The 18035-nt window shown below is 43.9% G+C and overlaps 1 protein-coding gene across 1 annotated transcript in view; it reads right to left on the bottom strand.

The window, feature by feature from the left end:
* LOC109921177 (COUP transcription factor 2-like) overlaps window positions 1-17589 on the bottom strand; it is a 50552-nt gene extending 32963 nt beyond the window's left edge. Inside the window, exon 1 of the mRNA XM_048614346.1 lies at window positions 16871-17589. Coding sequence (XP_048470303.1) covers window positions 16871-17234 — 364 coding nt within the window. The 5' untranslated portion in view covers window positions 17235-17589. The remainder of the gene's footprint in view (window positions 1-16870) is intronic.
* Between the last annotated feature and the right edge of the window lie 446 nt (window positions 17590-18035).

Here is an 18035-nt window from a genome sequence, read left to right as displayed (position 1 = left end):
GTTATCTCAGATTCTCCAGCATCGCCAGTTCCTACTATCTCTGTAACAATACCCCCCTTGAACTTGACTGCTCATCTGTAAATTGCAAAACCCATTGCAAACCAAGAAAAAAACAGTTTTTCTCTGGAGAGTTTCATCAACAAAATTGCAGCAACTAAAGGTGAGGAAATATTCACTCACGTGCCCTGCATTCATTTGAGCTGGAGGATCAGTGGACCCTTCCAAAACCATCCCCACTCCCCCTGCTCCCCTCCAAAAAAAACTACCACCCCCCACCACACTACACAACAGTGTCAGACCCAATAAACGGAAAACTAGAAACATAGAAGGCACATCAACGCCTCTTCTTCCTCAGGCAGCTCAGGAAATTTGGCATGTCCTTAAGGTCCCTCACCAACTTCTAAGATGCACCATTGAAAGTATCCTGTTCAGGTGCATAATGGCCTGGTATGGCAACTGCTCTGCCCAGGACTGTAAGATACTACAGAAGGTGGTGTGCACAGCCCAGACCATCACAGAAGCCAACCTTCCTTCCATGGACTCCATTTACATGGCACGTTGCCGTGGAAAGGCTGCCAACATCATCAAAGACCCATCCTACCCCGGTAATGGTCTCCTACAGCCTCTTCCATCAGGCAGAAGGTACAGGACCTTGAACACACACACTAGCAGGTTCAAGAACAGCTTCTTTCCTGCTGCTATTAGACTGATGAATAGATCTCTCTGACTTCAAATAATGTTGATCTTATCAATGTTAATCTTGCTTTGTGCACCTCCTGTGCAATATAACTTGTACGCCTCACTCTAAGAACCGTAGGATCTGTACATCTTTGCTTACTATGATCTGCCTGTACTGCTTGTAAACAAAGCTTTTCACTGTACCTAGGTGCACACGACTACAATCAATCAATAAATAGAAAATAGGAGTAGGATTAGGATATTCGGCCCATCAACTGTGTTCTGTCATCCAATAGGATCATGGCTGATTATCCAATTAAGTCCCGTGTTCCTGCTTTCTCTCCACACCCTCTGATCCCTTTAGCCCTAAGAACCATATCTGACTCCTTCTTGAAATCATTCAATGTTTTGGCCTCAACCACCTTCTGTGGGAGTGAATTCCACAGCCTCCCTACAATCTGGGTGCAGACATTTCTCTTTATGTCTATCCCAAATGGCCTATCCCATATCCTTAAACTGTGATCCCTCGTTCTGGCCTCCCCAGTCATCAGGAACATCCTTCCTGCATTTAACCCTGTCAGTGCTATTTGAATTTTACAAGTTGTTATGAGATCCTCACTCATTCTAAACTCCAGTGAATTTAGTCCTAACCAATCAGTTATTCTTCATACATCAGTCCTGCCCTGTCAAGAATCATTCTGGGAAACCTTCATTGTACTGTCAGAACATCCTGAACACCCAGAAAGAACGCCAGGATAAATAGGAAGAAAAAAATTCTGTTATAATTCCTCCCTGGATTCAAAGGGGATCAAAACTTTTTGAGGCAACCTCAGGGATTGTCTTTTTATCAATTTCTCTATATCAATGGTTCAATACTGCAATGATTCAGAATCTATTCATCATATATTTCCTTTTGACTTTCACTTTTTGAGTACACCTCCCATTTCCTAATTTCTGTGTACTTGTGGCAATGTTTGATTGTCTTACTGCACACTTCACACCTGGGAGTGCAGGTTCTTAGTTCCTTGAAAGTGGAATCACAGGTAGATAGGATAGTGAACAAGCTGTTTGGTATGTTTGCCTTTATTGGGCAGTGCATTGAATGTAGGAGCTGGGATGTCATGTTGCAGCTGTACAGGACATTGATTAGGCCACTTTTGGAGTATTTCATGTAAATCTGGTTACTCTGCTATCGGAAGGATGTTGTGAAACTTGAAATGTTTCAGAAAAGATTGACAAGGATGTTGCCAGGGTTGGAGGGTTTGAGCTATAGGGAGGGGCTAAATAGGCTGGGGCTATTTTCCCTTGAGTGTTGGGGTCTGAGGGGTGACCTTATAGAAGTTTATAAAATCATGAGGGGCATTGATAGGATGAATAGGCAAGGTCTTCTCCCCAGGGTGGGGGAGTCCACACTAGAGGGCATAGGTTTAAGGTGAGAGATGAAAGATTTAAAGGGGACCTAAAGGGCAATTTTTTCATGCAGAGGGTGGTGTGTGTATGGAATGAGCTGCCAGAGGAAGTGGTGGAGGCTGGTACAATGACAACATTTGAAAGGAATCTGGATGGATATATGAATACGAAGGTTTTAGAGTGATATGGAACAAATGCTGGCAATTGGGACTAGATTTATTCAGGATACCTGGCCAGCATGGACGAGTTGGACAGAAGGGTCTGTTTCCATGATGTACATTTCTATGACATCAGAAGCTACTAAACCCACTCTTTCTTTAACTCAAAAAATCCACGACAAATTGGCTCCTTTCAAAATATAAATACATTTGGCTGGGAATAGATATTGATGTGGGACAGGATCCTTCTTAAATTAACTTCTTGCAACTGACCAAGGGAGGGGTTGAGTAAAGAAGGAAAGCCAATTTATCCTTCCTCAGATAACAAGGTGTAGAGCTGGATGAACACAGCAGGCCAAGCAGCATCAGAGGAGCAGGAAGGCTGACATTTCGGGCCTAGACCCTTCATCAGAAATGGGCTCAGATTCTCCAGCATCTGGCAGTTCCTACTATCTCTTATCGTTCCTCACACAGTTGTATAACCATTTAGGAATATTCCATCAGAAATCATGACCATGGTAATGATTTTTTAAAATGTAGTGGGGCATATTAAGACTTGTCAATACTCCCAAATAAGCATACATTTTAATTGAGTTATTAAATCTTAGAATCCCTGCAAGTGTGGAAGCAGCCATTCAGCTCATTGGGTCCACACTGACCTGCTGAAGTACATACCACCCCCCTATCCTATCCCTGTAACACTGCATTTGCCATGGCTAATCTATCTAGCCTGCATATCCCTGGACCCTATGGCTAATTGGGGGCAGCACGGTAGCTTAGTGGTTAGCACTGATGCCTCACAGCACCAGGGACCTGGGTTCGATTCCACCCTCGGGTCACTGTCTGTGTGGAGTTTGCATATTCTCCCTGTGTCTGCGTGGGTTTCCTCCGGGTGCTCCAGTTTCCTCCCATAGCCCAAAGATGTGCGGGTTAGGTCGATTGGCCATGCTAAATTGCCCGTAGTGTTCAGGAATGTGTAGATTAGGTGGGGTATGGGTCTGGGTGGGATGCTCCGAGGGTGGCGTGGACTTGTTAGGCCGAAGGGCCTGTTTTTACACAGTAGGGATTCTATGACTTCAAATTTAGCATGGCCAAGCCATCTAGCCTGCACATCTTTGGACTGTTGGAGGAAACTGGAGCACCTGGAGGAAACCCATGCAGACACGGGGAGAATGTGCAAACTCCACACAGACAGTCGCCCAAGGGTGGAATCGAACCCAGGTCCCCTGGTGCTGTGAGGCAGCAGTGCTAACCACTGAGTCACCGTGCCACCCTTAATGCCTGTAGATTATAAAGGATAGCTATAGAACAGAGGGATTTTGGGATCCTTCTGTATGAATCATAAAAATCTAGCATCCAAGTTCAGTGGGTAACAGAGAAGGCAAATGGAATGTTGGCCTTAATTTCAAAGGGAATGGTGTGAGTACAAAAAGAGGGAGGTTTTCATAAAACTATACAAGGCGTGACTCAGTCTGCAGCTGGAACACTGTTTGGCCTCTTACCTAAGGAAAGATTGACTGGCATTGGAAACAGTCCAGGGAAGGTTCACTAGACTAATACTTGGTCTAGAATGACTGTCTCATGAGAAGAGATTGAATAGGCTGGGTTTATACTCACTGGCGTTCAGGAGAATGAGAGGTGACCTTACTGAAACACATAAGATTCTTTAGAGTTTGACAGGTGAGATGTGAAAAGCTTGCTTCCATTTGTGGGACAGTCTGGGACCACAGGGAATACTCTCGGAGGAAGGGATTGAACATTTAAGGCAGAGATGAGGAGGAATTGCTTCTCTGAGAGGGGAGTAGATCTGCAGAATGTTTTATTGCATGAGGCTGTTGAGATTGGGCCGTTAAATATGTTCAAGATGGACAGGTTTTTAATCAGTAAGGGAATCAAGGGTTATGGGGAAAAGGCAGGCAAGTGGAGTTGAGGATTATCAAGTCAGACATGACCTCATTGAACGGTAGGCTCCATGGACTGAAGGACCTACTTCAACACCTTTGTTTTATGACCTTATAGATGCATTGGATCATTAGATTGCTGTGGAGACAGCCTGATGAATGCATGAAAATATTTATCAATGATGTATAGTCTGCTTCAGTCTGATTTCCAAAAGGTGCGCACAGACAAGATGGCTTCCAGTTCCCTCCCGTGAGTTTCCATGATTTTTAATTTTATTGTTCCAGTGATAAAACAGCACATTGTTAGAAAGCATTACAGGTGATGCTTTATATTATCAACAGTCTTCTGCTGAGCTCTGACTGTTGGCTGCTAGAACAACAAGATAAAGAATCATAAAAACTCACAAGGAGGTAGCTGGTTATGGAGGGAGAATTACAGTTTCATTTTCATATGTCCAAGGGACCACACAAAACATCAGCCATGCAAGAAAGTGACCCAATGAAATGCTGGGAGAGTTGCAATATTATTTGAAAGAAATACAGCCTTGCATTTCTATAGCACCTTTTGACACCATTGCGACATCCAAATTGCTTTATACTCAATAAAGAATTAATACATTTTGACAGTACAGAACTTAAACATTGCTAAGAGGAGACTAGAATTGAAGTTTTTCATTTTTCACTCATCTCTCAAGAGATTTTATACAGAATGAGAAGAGGGTGTTGATTGGTTGGGCCAGAGGGTTCTTTGAGGGATATATATTGGCTTAGGACACTGTTGAAATGTGTTGGAATGGCTAGGTTTCTGATGGGAAGTGAAAACTCCTTCATTTTGCACTCTCCTGCAATGAAGTCTGGTTGCCTCCTTCCTTTTTATCTGGTACACATGATACCAACAGTTATGGGAGGCCTTGAAAAGAACCTTAAAATTGCTAAATCAGAAAAAGGATTGCCTTCAGACTGAACGCCTGAAAGAAAGCTATTGCTGATTAGAGAGACAGAGCCAGCAAGGTAGTTCATGCCTAGCGGAGGCTTGGGGACCGCTTTGCAGAACACCTACGCTCGGTTCGCAATAAACAACGAACAATTGTCGCGAACAATTTCAACTCCCCCTCCCATTCCTCAGACGACATATCCATCCTGGGCCTCCTGCAGTGCCACAACGATGCCACCCGAAGGTTGCAGGAACAGCAACTCATATTCCGCTTGGGAACCCTGCAGCCCAATGGTATCAATGTGGATTTCACCAGCTTCAAAATCTCCCCTCCCCCTACCACATCCCAAAACCAGCCCAGCTCGTCCCCGCCTCCCTAACCTGTTCTTCCTTCCACCTATCCCCTCCTCCCACCTCAAGCCGCACCCCCATTTCCTACCTACTAACCTCATCCCACCCCCTTGACCTGTCCGTCCTCCCTGGACTGACCTATCCCCTCCCTAACTCCCCACCTACACTCACCTTTACTGGTTCCATCCCCGCCTCTTCGACCGGTCTGTCTCCTCTCCACCTATCTTCTCCTCTATCCATCTTCTATCCGCCTCCCCCTCTCTCCCTATTTATTTCAGAACCCCCTTCCCCTCCCCCATTTCTGATGAAGGGTCTAGGCCCGAAACGTCAGCCTGCCTGCTCCTACGATGCTGCTTGGCCTGCTGTGTTCATTCAGCTCTACACCTTGTTATCTCATGCCTAATGAACCTGGTTGAGTCTCAGTCTCAGTCAGAGGGTATCTATGGATGTTAGACCTCCAGGTGGAAATTGATATGCTTCCACAGTGGAAACTGCTGACTATAATCAGCATGCATGCAACTGGAGGTGGCCTTAGGACATGGGTAGGAATTACTTCAGAGGGATGAGGCAGAGAGCAGGAGTAGCTTGGTATGTATCAAATTGGCAGGATGGGACTAGCATGTCTTTTAGGGTTCTGTCCCAGGTCTCAGCTTTTTGCTCCACTTATTAATCATCTTGATTAAGCAAGGTGTATATGTGAGTTCTCTCATGACAAAACAAAACTAGTCAGTGGGTTTTTCTGTAACTTACACCAGACACTGGGTGACTCTTGGAAAACACTAGGTTCACCTGGGTGATCCCCAGTATGAAGAGTCATAGAGTCATAGAACTGTACAGCATGGGAACAGACCCTTCAGTCCAACTCGTCCATGCCTACCTAGATATCCTAAATTCGTCCAGTCCCATTTGCCAGCATTTGGCACATAACCTTTTAAACCCTTTCTATCCATGTACCCATCCAGATGCCTTTTAAATGTTGTAATTGTACCAGCCTCCACCACTCCCTCTGGCAGCTCATTCCATACACGCACCACCCTCTGTGTGAAAAAGTTGCCTCTTAGGTCCCTTTTAAATCTTTCCCTTCTCACTTTAAACCTATGCCCTCGAGTTCAGGATTCTGAGTAATCCAAGGTGAAGGATGGGAAATAATTTTATTTTAGTGTCCTGGTGCACATTGCACTCTGGGATAGTGAATTCCACAGATTCATGACCTCTTTGAGAGAAGTAATTCCTCTTTATATCTTTTATATCTGCCATCCCATATCCTAAAACTTTGATCTCAAATTCCAGATTGTCCCACAAGGGGAAACATCTACGTTACATTTGGCAATGTGGTCGACTCTTAACTGCCCTCTGAAATGCCCACTCAGTTCAAGGGCAAACACAGATGGGCAACAAATGGCAGGTCTTGCCAGTGACGCCCACAGCCCTTGCTAAAATAGATAAAACTCCACAGGACGATTATCAAACAAAATTTGTCTCGTTGTTTTCAATGTGACTCTCATCAAAATGCTTGGGCTGGTCAAATTTAACCAGGCTGAAAAGAGGCAATTGTTTGTTTGTCCAAAGCTCTGCAAGGCTCTTCTGAAATGTATCAGCCTCCATACTTTGCTTTCCTCCTTGGGCCACACAAGGAGGTTTTCAGCCAGATGACCAGGAGCTTGGTCAATGAGGCAGGTTGTAAGATGTGTCTTAAAAGAAGAGCAAGCATTAGAGAAGCAGAGATATTTTAGGAACGGCTTGTGAGAGCTTATTATCAATAAGCAAGTGTAAATGTGACTCTCCTCACCTTGGACTGAATCAGGGAAATGTATGCACAGTGATGAGGAGATTGAACCAAAACACCTTATTCGGATCCCTGTCCTCAATAACCCATCTCGGGCTTCCAAGGGACCCCTGCAGGAGGCAAGACTGTGCCTCCAGGAGGCAGATATAAAGCTTGGATGTTGATGAGGTAGGAACTGGGAAAGGCTAAGGTCTGTGGCCTCAATTTCCCCTCCTGTACTGTACAGCAACCAGGAGATCCCAATTCTCTGCTAATCAGGAATTTCTTGGGGACTGAGGCTATTTTCTCTCAATCTCAATGTTAGGATGCAGCTGCACTCAGAAAAAGGGGCAAGCCCTCTAAAGATTAACATAAGAACATAAAGAAATAGGAGCAGGAGTAGGCCATCTGGCTCCTTGAGCCTGCTCCATCATCCAATAAGATCATGGCTGATCTTTCTTGCTCCACTTACCCACCCACACAACACATACCTTAATTCCTTTACTGTTCAAAAATCTATCATTGCCTGAAAAACATTCAACGGGATAGCCTCAACTGCTCTACTGGGCAGGGAATTCCATAGATTCACACAGATTGAGGTGAGGAGGAATTTCTTCACTCAGAAGGTGCTGGATATTGGAATTCTCAATCCCAGAAGACTTCGGAAGCTTAAACATCAAACATGTTCAGGACAGAAATCAACAGGTTCAAAACCTTGAAGTACTAAGGACATCTGTAGTCCATAATGCCAAAATATGTTTTTTGGAAGATAACTTTCACAGAGCCAAAATGACTGCAGGTATAACTTCAGTCACAAGTGCTGAGTGAGATGATGGAATTTAACAATTAACGATATTACAGAAACTTCAGAGAGACGGTGACTTGAGATAATAAGGCAGCTGATTATTCACCCTCCTCCCCATGTCAGAGAGACACCTTTTACAGGTGTTTTTATGGTTTCCCTTTCCTGGATGATACACAAAATAAAGAGGTTATAAGACAGCTTCGACACTGTTATTAGATTGCTGCAGGTTAGAATGTATCTAGCGTGCTGCTGTAGAAGGCACGCCTCGATAACAATCAGAAAACACTCGTGCACTGCAGTTTAAGCAAAGATCACATCTCTTATGCTGAATGCTCTCCAAATGAGTTAAAACGGAATCAGGACAAAATAACTTCAATCAGCCAATAAAACCAAGTTTGACATTAGCAGTTAAATTGTCGATGTGACCACAGTAACCCATAATAGCCACAATGGCTCTTTGCAAACAATTCAGAGACTGATCCATATGACCTTTCGTTTTACTTTTATCTTTTTGGGCTAAACTCTTAATTCTAATCCACGTGCATGTGTTTTGCTAATGTTTCTCCTTACACTGTGAGCCTGACTGACAATCTTAAACTGGTTGTGACCTTAATTCTTAGCGTACTCAGGACTATTTTGCAAATACTGTCCAACCACAGAATCACACTTAATACTGGATGCCGTGTTTTCAGTTTTGTAAACACAGGCTGGTTCGATATAGCTTGAAGCATGCTTGTTGTGAACTGCCAAAGGGATGTTCTGTTTGATACAACTTTCCAGTCTTTGTGTCTAGCAGCACATGAGCAGTGAAACTGATGTACCATATTGATCATTTGTGTGAGAAGCAGTCTGTCTTTTGGCTTGATGGCAATGTTCTGTTAGTGACAAACACCACTCATGTTGCTCCTGCATCGTAGCAGCACAAAACAACCAGCTTTTACCTGCTGCTGAAAACTGCGAGATACCTTACCCTTCCAGGGCACTCTGAGGTACTTTTACAGGCCCACTTGTGAGTTTGGAACAAAACGAGAAGTTGCTGGAACATTCCTTGTTCCGGTCCTACTCCCACCCACAACTCCTTCTCCGATATATCAATGGTATCATCTGCGTTGCTTCCCTCTCTCATCCAGAATTGGAAAAGTTCATCAATTTTGCTTCCAATTTCCACCCTGCCCTCACTTTCACCTGATACTGAGCTTCCAGCAACTTCTGTTTTTTGTTCCTGATTTACAGCATCCGCATTTCTCTCGGTTTCCACTTGTGAGTTTGATTGATGTACAGCAAGAAATGATCTGATCAGGGTCGCCACTATCTCACAGGATGGTTTTTGACTTTGCCTAATTCAGCATCAGGTTTGCACAGTAAGCCTTATTTCTGAAGACACAATTTTATTGTGTGCATAAGAATGGCAATAAGCATTGAGCAGTAAATATAGTTTGTTATAGACAGCAGTAGAGAACCCTCTGCCGATTTCTCAACTAGTGCACTTGACTGCTCTACTTCAAAGATGAATTTGAATGTTATATGGAACCCATTAAGATGTCTAAGGAAATTCTTAGACGCAGCTGTGCACTCAAAAATAGCAAAACATCATCAACGTAATGGAAAATGCAAGAGCTAAGAGGTTAGGCATCCATCTATCAAAGGTGCATTTCTCATGGAAACTGAGAAACTTGGGCCTTGAAGGGAACCCAGGGCAGTACCATCTATTTGGATGTACATGGTGTCATTAAAACTGAATTGGGGTCTGATTGGTAACCTTATAAACAGAGCCCAAGACATCCTCTCACTGTGCTAATGTGATGCTGAAATAAAGGCACATCAAAGACACTGCAGGACAACGTTACCCTGATCAGATCACTCCTTGTTGTATATCATGAAAACTCATGAAAGATCCTAAAATCTAAGGCCCTGCAAAGTGCCCAGTCTACCTCAGAGTGCCCTGGAAGGGTTAAGGTATCTTGAACCTTTGAGCAGCTGGTGAAGTTAGCTGTTTCATGCTGCTACTTACGCAGTCGAACACGAATTGTGTTCTGCACTAACAATACACTGCTGTTAAGCCGAAAAGATGTTTTGCCTGTCATGCAAATGAGTAATGTGGTCCATGAATTTCAGTGGGGGTGTAATACCAGATTTGTAGACTACACAAACAAAAGTTTGGGAAATTGTTTGAAACAGTATGTCCTTTCAGGCTGTTTGCAACAGGTAAGGTATTGACTGTATCCAGCTTGCCAAACTGAAGACGTAGTGTCCAACATTAGATGTGACTCTGTGATTAGACAGTGGTTGATAAATTACCTTGAGTGTGCTAAGAATAAATCTGACAAACCATTTCAGATTGCCAGTCAGGTTTGCAGTGTGGAGCACTTGTGCGTGTTGGTAGCTACGTATATTAATACACAGGTCCTGTTCTTTGCAGACAGAAAAAACATGCGTCTGTTTCAACTTAACAAAATGGGCAATGGTTATGCTCTGGTTCATTCTGCAGGGAAATGTCTTGGCAAATCAAAGTCAACCTGCTCTGTTTAAACCGAAATAAGGATTGGCAGTTCACTGTTAGTCATCATCTAACTGCTGCATTCACCATGACACCACGTCTACCAATCAGAGCTGAACAACTGCCAATGAATTAACACTTTCTGCTCTCAGTACAAAATGCTCCCCTTTCCATCAATATTCTTGTGAAATGTCCTGATGAATGCAAAACAAAAAGCCTTGATAAAATGTGTCTTTTTTCCAGTGATATACAAGCTCTGTATCACCAAATGACTAGACCCCTAGATTTTATGATATTGAGGATAGGGGGATAGTGGAGAAAATGTTGTTGATGATCGGCCATGATCTGTTTGAACGGTGCAGTGGGCTTGATGGGCTGAATGGCCTACTCCTGCTCGTATATTCTACGCTCTAGATGAGTGGGCCAATTGGATGCAAGTGGCCTTTTCTCAGCTAGACTCAGAGAAGAAAGCGTTTCCTTCTGTTGCTCCACAACCAATAGTTGGGCCCTCTTGTGGCGCAGAGGTAGTGTCCCTATCTCTGAACTGAGAGGCCTGGATTCAAGTCCCACCAGCCCTAGAGGTCTGTAATAACATCTCTAAACAGGTTGATCAGGAAAATACGTAAAAAGCTCAGAGGATAGGAAAGTACAAAAGTAGAAAATGGGAAGAGAGTAACAAGGAGTTGGAGTCAGTTGTTCCACGATCTTTTGTGTGTGTCTGGCGGGGGGTGGTGGGGGGGTTGCAGGATGCTGATCACAAGAAGAATTGCCCAGAGCAGAATCTCACAAATGAAACATCTTCTTTGGGATAGAAGCAGCGGCAATTAATCAAAAAGAATATTTAACTTTTCTCTGAGGCAGATACGGTGAGCTTTCTTTTAAGAAGCATTCAGCTGAGTCAGGTTATGTAAAAATTTAAAAGGCTCTTCAAAGTAAGACAAAGCTTGACCCCTCTTCACCTTCGATCAAATTAATAATTAACCTCATTCACTTTCAAAAGTATTTAATTTCCCTTCAGATGTTACACCAACCCAAAAGCCAATTGCTTCAGTACAGGCAGAGTTTTAATTTACTTCCTTGAATCTCACTCTGAGGCTTTCAGTTTGGGAATGAAAACAAATTGAATTCAAATTTCTATTAAAAAGTTTACAGGTTTACTTTCAATCTGTTGGAGTAAAATCAGGCCTTTTCAACTATTTAATTTTCAAGTATTTGATTTATTTTCAAAATTATTGGGGCATGACAAGAGTTTCTAATTTTTAAAGTTTGTGTCAGCAACAGACACTCCCAAGGCAGGTACAGCAGAGTGTTAGATAGACAGTAAAACTCTCTCTCCACCGTTCTCATCAAATTCTGTCAGGTCAGGGACAGAACAGGGTTAGATTCTTGGTAAAGTCACTTTACTCCTCAAACTGAAAGTAAAGCAACACTGTCCCAGGGCAGCCACAGCTCATCCCATTGCTCCATTGATATTTCTGGTCTAGCTCCCTTCTTGTACAGTCCACCAACACACTCTTGAGCTATTGGGCTCACTGAGAATTATGGAATCCCTACACTACACAAAACAGCCATTTGGCCCATTGAGTCTGTACCACCTCTCTGAAGAGCATCCCACCCATACCCGCATCCACCATCCCCATAGCCCCACATTTCCCATGACTAATCCACCTAGCCTGCACATCCCTGGGTAATACGGAGCAATTTCCCATGGCCAATCCACCTAACCTGCATAACATCGGACTGTGGGAAGAAACCGGAGCACCTGGAGGAAACCCACGCAGGCACGGGGAGATCATGCAAACTCCACACAGACTGTCACCTGAGGCTGGAATCAAACCTGTGCCCCCGACACTGTGAGACAGCAGTGCTAACCTGCAGAAAGCATCTAATAAAGAGGTACCATGTGAGTGAATTTTCCCCAGCAGTTTTATAGAGAAGGGGGAACAATTGTAGAATGGGAGAACAGAAACACCTTCAGACTGGTCCATCCAGGTGTCAGTAATTCCTAATTCTGCCTGAGCAAAGTCCACATACGTAAAACCCATGTAATATAAAACTCCAGCAGTGACGTGTGAGTTTACAACAATCCTCTTAAGGTCAAAATAGCAGGCACATGTCCTGTGTCCAGAATGGTGAGGTGGCATCAAGTTTCTTTATCTTGTGAGAGGAGTAGGAGCTGAGAAAGGAATCCAACAATGAAGGGAGAACAGAAAGAATAAAAACAAGTTTAAAATGTTAAAACAAAAACAGTGCGGCAGCAAAACAAAAAAAATACAATGGCAAGAGAGAGAATGAAAGTGAAAGAGAGAACATAAGGGAGAGAAAGAAATAAAAGTAAAAGGGAAAGCGAGAGACATAAAGAAAGAAAGGAAGCAGTGATGCAGTGACCTATGACATTTGGACTCGTTCCTCTTTAAAATATGCTGACTCCTGAGAGCAAGCTGAAGAATCTCTCCCCGTTACCCATAGTAAGTAAAGGCACAGCAGACTTAATGTCCAACCTAAATCCCACATCTTAAATAAGTTTAAACAGAAAGGGGTCACAGCCTGTGACACAGACTGCTCTGTGTGAAGTATGGACTCAGGAATTTTTCTGTAACTTACACTCCCGCAGAAAGCATGTGGCTGATAGATTAGTGGCTGGATTTTGGCCAGGAGACCGTGGGTGGAGGGGCAGGCGCAGGCTGCTCTGAGGTCAATGGCACATTGACCCCTGTGAGAGCTGAGGTCCCCCAGGGAACACTGACAATCAAGCTCTGCAGGCGTGAATGCACCCAGTGTTACAACACAGTTTGTGAGTGAGTGAGAGACAGTGTGTGTGTCTGTTATATGATATTTGTGTCATTGAACGTGTCTATGTATGTGATTCTATATATATATATGAGTGTGATTGAGTGTGTGAATGAATCTATCTGTGTATGCCTGACTCAGTATGAGTTTGTGAGTAATTGAATCCATGCATGTGTGAGATTGAGTGTGCATGTGGATGAGTGCATCTTTGTGCGTGTGGTTGAGTCTATGTGTCAATCACGCGCGATTGAGTGTGTGTCAGTGCATGTGATTGAGTGTGTGTGTAAATGCTTGTGATTTTAAGTGTGTGTGTGTGTAAATGCTTGTGATTGTGTTTGTCAGTGTATGTAATTGAGTATATGTATCAGAGCGTGAAATTGACTGTGTGTGTGTGTGTGTTTGTGTTTCTGTGTGTGTATGTCTGTAAATGCTTGTGATTGCATGTGGTGGAAGGAGACCCAGTGCAAACCTGCTTGTGTCTGAAAGGGACGATCAATTTTTATTTTATTTTCAGCTGCTTCAGATGCGCCTTTTGTGGCTTCGAATGAGCAGAATGATTTGAGTGAAAGAAAAAAATGTTAATGGAACATGGAGATAAAGTGAAAAAATCCAACTATGGGCTAACGCTACTGCAGCCTGGAAGAAGGAAAGATGTAACAGAAGCAGAGAGAAGAGGAGAAATTATGAAGGTGATCAAAGACAAGTTGGGAGAAGTCCAGAAAACATAAACAGAACAGATATAGGAACGAGTAAGATATTCAAATTAATAATAAAGACTGCTGATATTCCAATCAAAAAAGAGAGGCAAACGCAAGGGAGAGACAAAATTAAATTTACATGGAAAGAGAGGAATGAGAAGGAGAGGAGAGAGGGTAAGGTTTGATGGTCAATACAGATTGAGTACAGAGGTGAGTGCAATGAAGAGAGAAAGGAGGAGGGAGAGGACAGAGATTAGTTATTGAGAGATTTCTGAATGAGGGTGTGAGGAGTGCAAACCCAATAGTGTCACACTGTGAAAACTAAACCATGGCGCAGCTTGCTGAGGACAAAAGCAAACCACAAGATGAGCACAGGTATGGGAGTGGATAACTGCTAAAATGTTTACTCCACCCAATGAGCTGAATACATCTACTTTAAGATACTATTGATAGTAATATTGAAGTAATAATTATTAAATAAAAGTTTCTCTTGTAGCAAAAGTCAAAGTGAACAACAAGCTTCTAATCTAACATCGATATAGAACGTTGGGATCTTGTTTGTATATTATTCTTTGGAGACCTGCCCCCCACTTCCTTATCCAACTGGCAATTCTTCTTAGCAGAAATGTTGACATGGTATTTAACTAGGAGGGCCTTCACTGTGAAGCAGGGTTTCACTTCACCTGATGCCCACACACAGAGATACACAGTTACTAGAACACACAGATATACTTAGGCACAGACAGGCACACACAGACTCTTACAAGTATGCAATGACACAACACACACACACACACACACACACACACACACACACGTGCATGCAAGCTCGCACACACAGACACTCACACATGCAAAGAAGCACAACCTTCATACCAGGAACCAAAGCTGCAACATTTGATTTTTGTAATCCTCATATAGTCATGCCAATGATCAAGTTTGATGAAAAAAGCAGTTCAGCCCAATTAAACCTGCACAATCCAGACCGGAAACCAGGTATCTACCTGAATTTGTAGCTTTGCATTAAAGCTATTGTGTGTTTTACATTATAGATATTTTGTTATCCACGCAATACTTATTGACTTGCTTACTTTAATATGCGGGATGTTCCTTCCTTCCTTATCAAATATATCCAAATACAACATATATATTTTTATATACCCTTGACAGATAATTTTGACTTTAAGAGCTGTCTAATGGGTGAATTTTCACAGTGCTAAAATCAAAATGATGTTACACTGCAAATAACAGTGTTCTACAATCTGAACCAGCTCTCTAAACATATTCATCTTCAGTCCTCCTTTAAATTATGCAATTTAAAGCGAAACTTTCACAATCAGGATTTGTCCACTCCATGTTTGACTTGCTCTTAGCTGTTCCCTCTATACTGCCCAGTTACTGACCGCAAATTCATCTTGTAAAGACCCTACAGACTCTGACATCTCCACTAATGTCTCTACATCTTTCTGAGACAAATTCCTACTTGTGCCAAGTGTTTGTACAAGCTTTGTGGATGCGGAAAAGCCTTTAAGAGGGGTTCAACCACTCACTTACTGTGTGAGAAATGCAAAATACTACAGATTCTACAAACAAGAAAAAATAAAAACAAAATGCTGGAAATATTCAGCAGATCATGCAGCTTCTATACAGAAATAAACAGAATTAACATTTCAGGTCAATGATGGCCTTTCTTCTGAAATTTTACGATGAAAGCCATTGAGCTAAAATGTTAACTGTCTCTCTCCACAGAATCTGCCTGACCCGCTGAGTATTTCCAGCAATTTCTGTTTTCATGCTTGCTGTGTGACCCTTTGTCCACAGCAGCTCCAAAGTTTGGCGTATTCGAGTTGTGTAGTAGACTGAGTGACTCCCCATGCATTGTCTCCCCTGTTATTATCTACACTTCAGCTAGCCTCCCCATGCACACTCTAATTTCCCCTTTTATCACTTTCCAGACCCGCCATCAGAGGAAGACTCTCCTCCACCATGGGGTCTCTTTACTGTAAATCAGCTTGGGGGGAGAGAGAGAGAAAGTTTCACATAGCTGGTGAACTGCAGGTGGCCACAGAGCCAGACTACCTCCACTCCTGACTGTCTGCAGAGCCTGTGAGGAGACAGGGCTGGCACTGGATACAAATCAGGAACACAAACTACAGGCCATTATTGTCCAAATCCCTCCTCTCCCTACAACAGGACCCACACACACACACAATTGCTTACACACGAGCGCACAAAAACACACACTTCCATAAATACACTCAAATGTACGTGTAGACAACATATGCAAACATTTACATAGATGCACACACAAATGCACAGATGTGCACACTTACAAATGCTAAACACACAGACGCGCATACACATAATTACCCAAACACACAACACAGACGCACACACTTAGAAGCTCACATTTACAACAAACACTTAGATGCCCACACTCACAATTAACACTTATGCAGATGCACATAATTACACAAGTACACACACCTAAATGCGCACACAGACTCACTTACACAAACTCACACAGATGCCACCTAAACAGGTACAAACACACATGTAAATACACCCACAACAACAACAAGTTCTGAGGAAGGGTCACCAGACCCGAAACGTTAACTCTGATTTTTATTTTCTTCACAGATGCTGCCAGACCTGCTGAGCTTTTCCAGCAACTTCTGTTTTTGCTCCTGATTTACAGCATCCGCAGTTCCTTCGGTTTTCATTTAAATGCACCCAGTCGCTTAACACGCCATACACAAAAGACACATAAACACAGACGGACACATGAGCAGCGATGTTACTGAAGCAAAGTCGGAGCCCAGTTTGACAGGGAGCTGACTGCTCACAGGCCAACACACTCCTGCCGTCTCTCTGTGAGCTTACCTTCTCGCTTCATGCCCACTTTGAAGCACTTTCGGAGCCGGCAGTATTGGCACTGGTTCCTGTGATGCTGGTCAATCTGACAGTCCCGGTTAGACCTGCAAGTGTAGGAGAGATTCCGACGGATACTCCTTTTGAAGAAGCTCTTGCAGCCCTCGCAGGTGAACTGGCCATAGTGTTTGCCACTGGCCCGGTCCCCACACACCACACAGTCCACCTGGACCGCCTGCTCACCCAACTCCGGCTCACTGCCCCCGGTCTGCGAGGACGAGGGAGCCGGGCTCTCTGAGGACTCCTCGCCGCCGTTGTGGGGGTAGAGTTTGGGCTCGTCCCGGGATTCTTCCCAGTCGCTGGAGGTCATAGCCATGTCCCGAATAATCCCTCCCTCCCTCCCCTAACCAGGAGAGAGGGATCGGGAAAGAGTTTGCAAAGAAAGGGAGACAAACACAAACAAAAAAGGCTTGAGAGTTTGGAGGAGGAGGGGGGTCTGAGAGAGGGACAGATTCTTTTTTATATATATAAAGGGGAGGGAAATTAGAATAAGAGGTTCCCACTCCTGCAGGCCTGTCTGGTCAGGGTCTCAGCGGAGGCAGGGAACAGTCTCCGAGCTTTGCTTGGCCGCCCCTTCCTCCGCATCGTGCTCCAGAGCGAACAGAACAGCCGCCGCGTCGGGGGGTTCGGTTCCCCGGCCCCCGAGGGCTCTCTCTCTCTCTCTGCCCCCACCCCCTCACCGACTGTAATCACTTCACCCCCAGGTCAGGGCCATCCCCCCTCCCCCTCCCTCCGGGCGCCTGGGGGGGGGGGGGGAGAGAGAGAGAAAACAAAACACAGACACAGGGACGGACAATAAACTCAGAGAGGAAAAAAAATATATACACTCCGCCAAACTCCCAAAGTTTGTTTTCTGGTGATTTTCCCTCCTCTCTCTCTCTTCCCCACTTCCTTACAAACCCCCACTCCCTCACCTTTTCCTAAAGATTTTCCCTTCTCTCTCTCTTCCCCACTTCCTTACAAACCCCCACTCCCTCACCTTTTCCTAAAGATTTTCCCTCCTCTCTCTTCCCCACTTCCTTACAAACCCCCAGTCCCTTACTTATTCCTAAAGATTTTCCCTTCTCTCTCTTTCTCTCTCTACCCTCCTTCCTTAAAACCCCCCCCCCCTCCCCTT

The sequence above is a fragment of the Rhincodon typus genome, chromosome 29, assembly GCF_021869965.1.
Source record: "Rhincodon typus isolate 14 chromosome 29, sRhiTyp1.1, whole genome shotgun sequence".
NCBI classification, from domain to species: Eukaryota; Metazoa; Chordata; class Chondrichthyes; order Orectolobiformes; family Rhincodontidae; genus Rhincodon; species Rhincodon typus.
The sequence above is the reverse complement of the archived record's forward strand: the minus strand, read 5'-3'. Positions and strand labels throughout refer to the sequence as shown.